This window comes from Ramularia collo-cygni (genome assembly GCF_900074925.1).
Source record: "Ramularia collo-cygni strain URUG2 genome assembly, contig: RCC_scaffold16, whole genome shotgun sequence".
Lineage (NCBI taxonomy): Eukaryota > Fungi > Ascomycota > Dothideomycetes > Mycosphaerellales > Mycosphaerellaceae > Ramularia > Ramularia collo-cygni.
Genome location: NW_019716270.1, coordinates 127,418 through 138,068, shown reverse-complemented (window position 1 = coordinate 138,068; position 10,651 = coordinate 127,418). Strand labels below are relative to the sequence as shown.

Here is a 10,651-nt window from a genome sequence, read left to right as displayed (position 1 = left end):
GATTCTCCACAACTCTTCCAATTGGATCAGTCATGGCGTTCAGTCCGTGAGCGTGATTGTCGTCTGATACAACGAAAGCCGGCAAGCTTCGTCGTGAACTTGCAGCTCGACTTGACCAGTCCGGCGATGTTGAAGCTTTGGGTTATTTGCATTCTACTTGGTACGGCGACGATCCAGAACTCGAAGAAAAGAGACCTAGTGCAGCCGATTGCTCACCATCTTGGACCACAAATCCGACGGAAGTGGAGAGACGACGAATTCTGTCCTCACCGTAACAGTGACAGCTATACCGAAAGAGGAGGAATGTTGCTGAATCGTCCAGTGCTCGTCAGTATAAGTGGATTAGATCGGAGCTCTCTCTCTCTCTGCGTTGAGTCGATCGATAAGCTTCGACGAAGGTACTGACTGCTACAGCACGCAGGCTTTTGCTGTTGTGTAAAAATCACAAACGTAAGTCGTTTCGAAGGAAAGCACAGCCCCGTCAAGATTGGCCATCTAATACTCACCGTGGCTCAGAGAATACACTCTGCGAGAGCTCCATACCGCAGAGCGTATATACTATTAGCTGAAAAGGGGTAGGATTGTGTGCTTCCTGGCGTCGTTTTATACGGCCGGCGCCGCCATGTGTGAAGACCATCGATGTTATGATAAGAATGCACTGCCCCTTCTCCCTTGAATCTACGCTTTCGGTGAGTACGGGGGACTGGCAGGATAGAGTGGAACCTTCGGAGAGCTCATGCCCTGTAGCTCGACCATGCCGTTTTCCGGAAAACATACCATCGGATTGGACTCGGTTCAAGCGCCAAGGGATGACGTTCAATGTACCATATCCACTCAGATAGCTGGACTTCCTGCAATGTGAGAGGAGCTGACCGTTTTCCCCAACATGTTACGTGTACAGCACTTGGCACGGCACACTTCGTAAATGCAAGGTGACGCGTCTGGATCTATAGAGCAATACATATGAACGCAGATATATTCATCAAAATTTTCAGCTTGCCACAATTGATTTCCAATCCTAACCAGACGCAAGACTTTTTTGTACATTCCAAAATGACCTTCCTCGCCAGCGCCCAAGATGTTCGCATTGAAGATGACCATGTCCTAAAAGGACAACTACAGAACGTGGAAGGCGAGTGGGAGGACGCAGAGATAGATCTCGATCAGTTCATTGCGAATGACAATGGACGATTGGCTTGGGATGGGGAGAGTGAGTAACAACACCCTTCATCATGTATCTATTAGCTGATTTTCTTATCTTGAGACTTTTCTGGGTCCGCCGAGGAAGTTTCATTCTCAATCGAAGGCGATGGAGACGTTCCAGTTTTGAGAGCTGTTCTTCACTCCGAGGATGGCGCACAGCAGTCGGATCTCAATTTGGCGGAGCGTCTTGAGAATCACAATGGTAGCTTCGTTTTTGGTATGAGTTAGCTTTTTGCCTCTTTTACATACTATTAAACTAACCGCTAGTTAGTGTGAATCGATGCATGGTCTGGTGGCATCTGATCCCTAGGGATGGTCAACTGAGTTCGAAATTGTCCCTTGGTATATAAGCAAGAAGGAAGTTTCGATGTGTAAACACAATCCACACCTATCTAGAATCATGACGCTGTTTCCACTTCAGTCGCACAAGTTATTTAATATACTGGAGCTGCAGAGGGTCAGAGGAAGCTGACGACCAACAATGAGTCTAGCATGGACACTCAATACGCAGACACGACAGAGAGTGCGACGTTAAAATCACGTCTGTGATAATTCCAGCAGATCTGATGGCATCATATAACAGCGAGTCTCGATTGAACAGACTCGCCATGACCATTCCTCCTTTCCAAGAACCCGTGAAATTAAAGATTATCGGCTGCCTTTGAAGTGAGATTACGACAATGCTCGCAAGTCGGTGGCCATAGGCACAAAAGGAAACAGGCTGACGGAGAGTCACATGTCTTCTGGAACTTGCAAAAATGACTGATAGTCCAATGTGAAAAGTGATGGATTATTGTCAGATTTGCTTTCTTTGTCTGAGGTTGATGAGGTGTCTTGCGGTGAGGACAATGGCTTGTCGTCGGAGACTGGAGAGGCCATAGATAATTATTTCACCGGAGCCGGCGTATTCTGTGGATGCGGATGCGTTCAGAAACAAGGCCGACTTGAGAGGTGTAAGAAGAAAAGGACCCTCTGCGAATTGACTTTCAAATGTACAGTTTCAAGTACTGTACATGTACATACACTGTGATGTACATCCATCCACCTCTTTGCAATCGTTGCGACGTCATATTTGCCGAGTCTATGAATGAATGAGATTAGAGACATAGCGTGGTATCGTGTGAAAGATTCACTTCGGGCCCCGGAACCAGAATTTATCCGGGACCAGGCCCCCATGTGCGGATCTGTATTTCGCCCTGTCCCAATGCACACTTCTCTACATTCTTGTGTGCACATTGCGCACGCAGATTCGGTCTGATATAGTTGCCTCTCGTCTCGTACTTTCCAAGCCGAGCTTCTGTAAGAAGATGTACTAATAGGTTCAGGTAACCCGCATTTCAAAATCTTGTCGTCAGCTTGCCAGGTGTGAACGACTAGAGGGATTGCGCAAGGTCTTTTCGTCGATGTTATCTGCTCTCCATCAGGGGTATGAACAGCAAAACTCGAAATCTTCGCATGGCTGAGCACTGGCTAGCACTTCCGACTCCTTTGCATTGTCGCATTCTAGTACCAGATAACACTCTAGTCGCGTCGGGCCTGATGCGACAAAAGGGTAGCTTAAGCGATTCGTGCTCGGCCAGCGAAAGCGATGGACTGGCTGCAAGTACAGGATAGCGTGTGCCACTCAAAACGAAGCAACAATAGCGTTACGAAGCACATATCTCGGTGTCGTGCAATTGGCTCTGCTTGAAGGATGCGAGCGAAATGTAGAACAAGCGACCTGGACTCTAGTAATCGGAAAGAACGGTGCGTTATTAACGGTCGTTATTTACGTAAAGCACCGTTCTGCGTAATTTATAATCCGGTACGCTAAGGTGCGATATTGCTATATACGTAGCGTACGTAAAGGGCGTAAGGGGCTTAATATTACCTCCGGACGCTAGCTAGATAGTTAAAGGCGCTTAGTTAGAAAAACTAAAGGAGTTCTTAGGCCTATAATTAGCTAGTTAATTTTCGTTAATAGTGTGTTTTTTAGCTAATTAAGAACCGTACGAGTCGTTTACGTAAGTAAGAGATATATATAGGCGTTCTAAAAGATGCTTCTTTTACCTTACTAAGCTATCCTTACTATATTATCTAAGTCTACTATTTTACGCTCTAGCTCTTTAACTATACTAAGCTAATAAAGGGCGTAAACTACAACATATAATAACACTAAATAAAGTTATATATCGTATATTGCTTAGACGAGGGGAAATAATTTGCTATACCTCGCCGAGTAAATAGACAGGACTATAGGCTCTTAATATAGTCCTTGCTTATAGGCTAAAAGGCGATCGATTAACGTAGACACTTAGTAGTAGCGTAAAAAAGAGTAAAGAAGATTCGATAGTCTATATAAAGTTCGAATAGAAGCTGCTTTTTATAGGCCCTATGTCTATACTAAGCTACTCCGCGGAGGTGTTAAGCGTCTAAGCTATTAGTAGTAAAAGCATAAGTACTATTAAAGAGCGCTCTTATAGTAAGACGGTCGATTTTGTCCTTCTTAGAGGTTAGTATAATATGCCTTTTAATAGTATTATCTATTATTGTTTATCTATTCGTACGAGCTCGTTCGAGAGTAGTCTTCTCTATATAGGCCTAATAGCTATTAAGGTAGGCTAACTACCGTGCTTTGCTATACTTTTGTTTAATATTATAGTACCTATATTAGGCCTATACTGTTTCTTCGCCGGCTATCTTAACGAACTTAAAGTAGCGCGTAAGGTCGTTAGCGATAGGGCGTATAGTAGATAGGTAGATAGTAGATAAAAGATAAAAGGTCGAAGATATAGTAGTAGGTAGATAGATAAAATTAAAGATAGCTAGCTTTAGCAACTCTAGCCTCCGCGTATATTATACTAATGTTCGATACGCGAAGTCTCTCGTATTCCTTTACTAAATTATGTTTTTAGACGCGTATATTAAAGCGCTAAAACGGCGCTTAAATATAATCTAAAAATTATGTAGTTTAGTTAAGTATTATAGAAGTTATTATAATACGAACAAATCTTTAGGATAGTTGCTAGAGGATCTTAATATCTTATACTTTAAGCTACACCTTAATCATTTAGGCTATAATAACTTCTATAGTTCTAAACGGATTTTTATTATTGTTTTCCCGTTAGATAGTAGTAAAGTATCTCTATATAACGGGAAAACAATAATATAAACAAGTAGTAGTTAGTAGAAGCTATTTAAGGGAAACATAATTTATCTCTACCCTAACCCTTACCCTTAGGCTTGCCCTTAGAACTTTAGAAGTTTCGGACCTATCCGAACCTATCCGAACCTATCCGAATATTAGTAAAGGAGCGAGGGTTAAAATTAGATAAAAGTTACTCTTAGAACGCCTACGTATTTATCTAAATGTCCGGATTAGGCTTAATTACTAGGCTTCTAATTAGTACTAGCTAAGCCGAAGAGCCTCCGGACTACCCCTCTATCCGTATCTTTAGCCTTAATTTATAAAGACGAATAGCTAGTAGAATAAATAATTAAGGGTTTTAAATAGAAAGAAAGTTATCCTTAGAACGGCCTACGTATTTATATAAACGTCTAGATTAGAGATCTCTAGCCGGCCGTACCGGTATTCTACCGTATACCGGTAATAAGGTAATTTACTACCTTACGCTAATACTAGTTTACTAATACTTTATCTACTAACTACATACTTAATACTACTACTATATAGCTCTTATACACCGTAAACGAACCGGTATTAAATAACAGTTACGTATATACTAAATTTAGCGGCCTACGGCGCTTTTTAGCCTCTAGTAGTGCTTATAGTAGGCTAGCGGTTAATTACGACCGGATAACGTACGAACATACTAAAAAAGTAGTAACGAACGGTCGTAACCTTTACGTGCGTTATTCACGTTAGTTACGCCTTTTTGCCGGTTACTACTAGACTTATCCTAGAACTTCTACCAACCCCGCTTAGCTGGGAGATTAGCATAGTTCTAAGCCACGTTCGCTAAGCTCTGCCACATGTAGTAAGGTGCACTTGTCGTACCACATTAACCCTCTTCCTCTTCGCGATTTTTATATAGTCAGTACTTCGCTGTAGCAGATCTTGCTACTACCTTCAAACGACCCATGCGATTGCTAGTGTCTCAAGCCTAACGATAAAATTAAGATAGAAAACCCCTGGATCATCTCAAAAGTCAAGACTGTACGCATCATGGCAACTGACAATGCAACCGATCTTGACAAGCTATGTGTGTCTGCATTCGACAGCGAGTATCTCGACGACAAAACACTTGCCATGTCGCAGCATCAGGAAGCAATCAATGGATTAAAGCAGCTTCAGAAATCGTCTGATGACAAGCAGCGCAAGAAAGCAGCGAAGAAACAAGTCAAATTCCACACTGCTAGGCTCCAATTGCTTCAGGAGTTGGGGAATGGAAGCATATTGAAGGTTCTCCCTACAGCCAAGTCTGCCCAGCAAGAATTGCTTGTCGGTAGTACTGCTCTCTCTATGGTGAAGAAATGCTCTTTCGATGCTAATCGCCCGCTCATTCACTAATGTACACAGGATCAATGGCGCATCAAACTCTATCAAGAAGCGTATACAGCGGACCCAAACGCACAAATCCCTGCCGATGCGATTCATCTCTTCACAAAGCCCATTCCCCCATACTCACCAACGGTTCCCCTGACTCCCCCTTCAGTCTTCGAAATTCACTATAGCAGCGAGATGAATGGCCTCAACGGCGGCAATTTCTTCTACGTCAAAGCCAAGGACCCCACGACCCATCAAACCTTCTACGTCTTGAAGTTACTGAAGCAGCGAGGGATGCAAATGACAGAAGCGCGACTATACCGAGCAGCAGGATTCACATCAAACGGAGCGTCTCTCGTGACAATTTCTCAAATAGACACGCGCCAGCTCGGCGGTTGTAGTCCATCCAGTATTGGCCGTAATCTGACTCTCGACAATAGTTTCGGTGCTGTCGAAGAGAAAATGGACCGCCAAATGAAACCGCATTGGAATCCACGACGCTTTACTTACGGCGGGAGGAATTTCGTTTGGAAACGCCGTGAGGGCTCCTTGGCAGGCGTGGGACCACAGGATCTATATGAGACTACGAGGGTGTGGCCGGACCCATCCAGCAAGACTGGCAAGTTTCTGGATGATGTCTTGCCGGATTGTTATTCTTGGGGGGAGATGAAGGCGAGGATTACCAAGTTATGCATCATCAATATCAGAGGGGGGATCGATCAGGCTTTTATGGAGTACATTCTCGCCAGTCAGTTGACTAAACTGATTGTTGAGCTGCATGGGCATGATTGAAGAAGTGTTTGATAAGAGATCGAGTAGAAGCATTGGCTGAGCTACGTATTGGTGCTATGTAGGTCTGGATACGAGAAGTTCTATGTAGCCTCATTTTAGATTCATGCTGCGCTGCAAACTGCGTGTCCAGGGTGATATCCTTCCCTCTGCTCCTACCCATGTCTTTACTGGAATTTTGTCCATCCATCTCGAGACAATTTTTATTGTCTACGTGAACATAATTCCTCCATCTATGACAAGGCTCTGTCCTGTCATGTACTCGCTCTCATCGCGAGCCAGAAACGCCACGTGGATGGCTGGAGATCAATCTAGATGTGGATTCTGTCTAAGTGGCCAAAATATCTCCCGCGATATTAATGGCTTCCGCAGTCGCATCCACCCACTCAGCCGCCAGCGTGTAATTACCGTCAAAGGTTATTGCCTCTGTGATACCGGGAAACGTGACTGGAGCATAGCCTGTATCGCGACCTACAAAGTAAAGAGCGAGACGGTCAGCAACTTTTCTGATCAAGATATGCACCGTCTCAACCAACATACCWGGAGCAAATACCGCATGGCGGAAGAATTGACGACCGGGTAGTCCAGGAGTAGCGATAAAGCCACGATGGAAATCCTTGTACTTTTTGTTCTGCACGGCGATCAAATCCAAGTCGTGTTCTGCGACCGCTTGTGCTGTCAATGTCTCCGCTTCCAAAGCGTGGACCCGGAAATTATCAATGGCTTCGCTGAGGGCGGTCGTATCGAGCTCTTCTCCACCTTCTTTGATGATTTCTTGCAGCTCCTCGTAGTATGCATCCATCTGAGTAGCAAAGTTGGAGACGTTGAACGGGACAACCTCTTCGCTCGCAAGAGTATAAGTCAAGAGCGCCACGTACTGAGACATGGCAGCGTGAACATGGAAGCCTGGATCACCGAATCGCGCCATCCATTCGTAGGTATCGTAGTTGCTGTGGTACATGAAGACGGGATCTGTTGGGCCGCCACCTGAACCAACGTCGAACTGTAATGTCTGTCAGTGGGATTCCAAAGAAAATATTGTGAGCAAGAGTTAAACATGCCGAAGAGATTCCCTTGTGCAGGAAAGCAGTGTAGTCACTTCCGCTACCCAGAACCCCGGGTACTCCCTCACTTGCATTGTACCAGGCATCGTACATGGTACCGTTGGTGCCCGGCCATTGCACCTTTTTCATGGTATCGATACCGATCTGGTGCAATTCAGGAGTGGCCGAAAAGTCTGGAATTGGTCCATTGCAGGCCGTATCAAGATTGATATAGGTGACAGCAGTGTCACTTAACCATGGGAGAAATTCTTCCACCCATTCTGTCGAGCCGACTAATCCATACTCTTCAGCATCCCACGAAGCGAGAACAATGTTTCGCTTTGGTTTCCATCCGGTTTCCATTAAAGCACCCAAAGCTTTGGCAACTTCATTCACAGACGCCGAACCGCTAATGGGGTCACCAGCTCCTCCAATCATCCAGGCATCTCGATGATTTCCGAGGATGATGGTTTCGGTGGGATCGGTGCCGTTGATGATCCCAATGGCATTCCAGATATCGGTATATGTCTCGTTCATCAGGTTGGACAGTCCGAGTGTGACACCGGGGGCAGGGCCAGTGAAGTAGCCAACATCATGGTCGCCGACCCAGTTGGTGCGATTCACCTCTTCTCCAGAAGATCCAAAGCCTTCAAGAGCAGCAAGTAATGGACCAGCGTTGGCGTAGCTGATGGGCAGGGAAGGAATAGCTGGAGTAACATCATCTCTGGCAGCTCTCTCTACTCCCGGCTTCGAAGGGTAGCCAGGGGTGGTTGGATCTCCGGGACGAATGGACAGGAAAAGGACGGAGCCACGCTGAACGTACGTGGGGTTTCTCGCCGGGCCGTCCGGATATGCCTCGTATCCATTCTCAACTTTGATTTCGCCGTCATCTGCGAGATCGTTGAAGAGAACACAGCCAATCATGCCATACGCCTGAGCGTTCTGAACTTTGATTCCGCGAAAGGGCCCGCCATAGCGAGAAACAGCAATCTTACCCTCGAGTTCGATGCCCAGTTCCTTTAGGCGTTCGAAGTCGGCAATTTGTCCTCGGCCGACATAGACGTACTCGGCTTCAGCCGTGCCGCTTGCAGAATAGGCGTGGAAGGTCGGAACGCGATTCGGGAATCCAGTGACGGGGTCCTCCTCGAGAATATCCTCCTCCAGGACTGGCGAGTAGGTGCTGCCATTGGTCCAGGTAGCGTTCAAGCTGTTGTCAAGTGGGTAGTTCAAAAAGACATTGTACACGTCTAGCCGACTGTTGAATCCAAATTCACTCCAGCGATCCGCAGTCCACTGAGCCTGGCTTTGATTGGTGCCGGCGAGATGAAGCCCCTGGGTGTAGTAGTAAGAGAAGTTGGCAATGCTGTCGTTGCTGATGGTTTTCAGGATCAAGTCCTCGTTGATTGTGAGGTCGGAGGATATGGATTGTCCTTTGATTTCAAATGAAGATGGTAGTGCCACAGCTCTCTCGCCGAGCAGGGCTGCGAGGAACAAGCTGAAAATCATTTTTCGCGTCGAGGGTGGAAATAGACCTTGCAGCTGGGAATGCTTCGTCTATTGTAATACGTTTATCCGCAGCGACAGATTTGACACTGTCCAACATGTCATTCAAGTCTACCAAGCCCGACGTGCATGTCAAGCTGGCTAGGCGGTGCGGAGTCATTGTGTAACCTTTTCGATGAAGTGAAGCGTTCTGGGCGCCCAGAGATACGCTACCCTCCGCGAATCTCCCGTGCCAATAATGATGCAAGGGCTGACCAATGCCGTACAGCTTCTTGGCACATCGGTATTCATAAGCGGGGACTACTGGTCCTCCCAAAGAAGGAGTCCCAATCACACATCTCTCGGCTGCGACGACAATGCGAGCCCTCGCCGAGATCATTCCGTACGATGTCGCAGGCGGGGATGTTCGCTGTATGCAATTCTCCTCCTTTTTTGACGGCTAACATAACATGGGATTAATCGATGTGCAAACTTTTTGTTGCTGTTGTGGAGTATTTGACCCTCGTAGGCGTACTTGATATGTGGAATGACGGCCATGGATACTGTTGCGTGGAATAAGAGGCACATTGCTACTGTGAATGCCGAACCGGTATGTCAGCCTCCTTTTGAAGTGATTGGTGATGAAGTGATTGATTTTATTAAGAACTAAAGAGCTAAGTGGTAGTTGCCAGTGGATATATACAAGGAGGATTAGTTAGTAGCTTGACTAGCCACCGTACTTTTAACACTCCCCTACGTTAGCTGTTTCCTTATTGTCCTGTTTAACTATTACTTCTTCAATTTGTCTTTTAGAATCGATTCTAATTCGACGAATGATTTCCACCTTAGGCTATTAAGCCCTAGTTCATTATCACTATGTTTGTATAGTTAATCCTTCATCTAGCTTATAGTATGTACCTATCTTATCGTGTAGCTAATATAGTAGTTCTCCTCGAATTCAAACTTTAGAAGTTAATTGTCCGAGGCTGTATAGTCTAGTAAGTTGTCCACGAAATCGTCGCGAATGTTTCCGAGGAAGACCTTCTAGAGGGAGACTTTGTCTCGAATAGCCTTATAGTACTTAAGGATTAGTCTAAGTCCATCTAGTTTTATAGTGCTAGCGTTACTAAGATTAGCATTATAGTCGTAGATAAAAAGGTAGAAGCCTCCGTTTAGGCCTTTAACTAGGGCTAGGGCCCAAGCGTACTACGGAGTTCGCTAGTAGTTCTTATTCCTAACCTAGTTAACAGCTGGTGTCTTTATGTAGGCTACTCTAGTAAGTATGTCGTGTTATCCGTTGTTTCGAGTCTTTATAGCTACCTAGAAGTTGCTAAATAGATCTACAAAAGCAACGTCCTCGAAGTCGGTAGTCTAGTTTAGCCGTTTAGTATGTTTAAGGAAGGAAACTAGTTTAGGGTGGATGTAGATCCGGTCGATGCCGTATTTCCTTTCTAAGTGTTTGTTAAAGCCCTAGAGCATCTCCGCTATCTTACGGGTGTCCTTAAGGGTCTCGGTAGCGTAGAAATAGTCTCTATAGACTCGTATTATAGTGTCTTCCGAAAGGAGTGTAAGTTTAATATTAGTAAAATCTTCTAGTTAGAGTGGTCGCCTTTCTAGGCGAGATCTTAGCTGTCTTCTAATTAGGGCA

General features: G+C 45.3%; 3 protein-coding genes; 2 read left to right on the top strand and 1 right to left on the bottom strand.

The window, feature by feature from the left end:
- Nucleotides 1–1,053: 1,053 nt before the first annotated feature.
- RCC_08945 (related to Cyanovirin-N homolog) lies at nt 1,054–1,479 on the top strand (the record flags this gene model as incomplete). XM_023774190.1 has 3 exons in its annotated part: nt 1,054–1,210; nt 1,265–1,420; nt 1,475–1,479. The coding sequence occupies 3 exons, from the start codon at nt 1,054–1,056 to the stop codon at nt 1,477–1,479; spliced, it is 318 nt and encodes a 105-aa protein (XP_023629958.1).
- A 3,889-nt stretch (nt 1,480–5,368) lies between these two features.
- On the top strand, nt 5,369–6,481 carry RCC_08944 (uncharacterized protein; the record flags this gene model as incomplete). XM_023774189.1 has 2 exons in its annotated part: nt 5,369–5,668; nt 5,723–6,481. 2 exons carry the CDS (start codon nt 5,369–5,371, stop codon nt 6,479–6,481), a joined length of 1,059 nt encoding a protein of 352 aa, XP_023629957.1.
- A 325-nt stretch (nt 6,482–6,806) lies between these two features.
- RCC_08943 (related to glutamate carboxypeptidase II) lies at nt 6,807–9,027 on the bottom strand (the record flags this gene model as incomplete). XM_023774188.1 has 3 exons in its annotated part: nt 6,807–6,949; nt 7,019–7,481; nt 7,540–9,027. The coding sequence occupies 3 exons, from the start codon at nt 9,025–9,027 to the stop codon at nt 6,807–6,809; spliced, it is 2,094 nt and encodes a 697-aa protein (XP_023629956.1).
- Between the last annotated feature and the right edge of the window lie 1,624 nt (nt 9,028–10,651).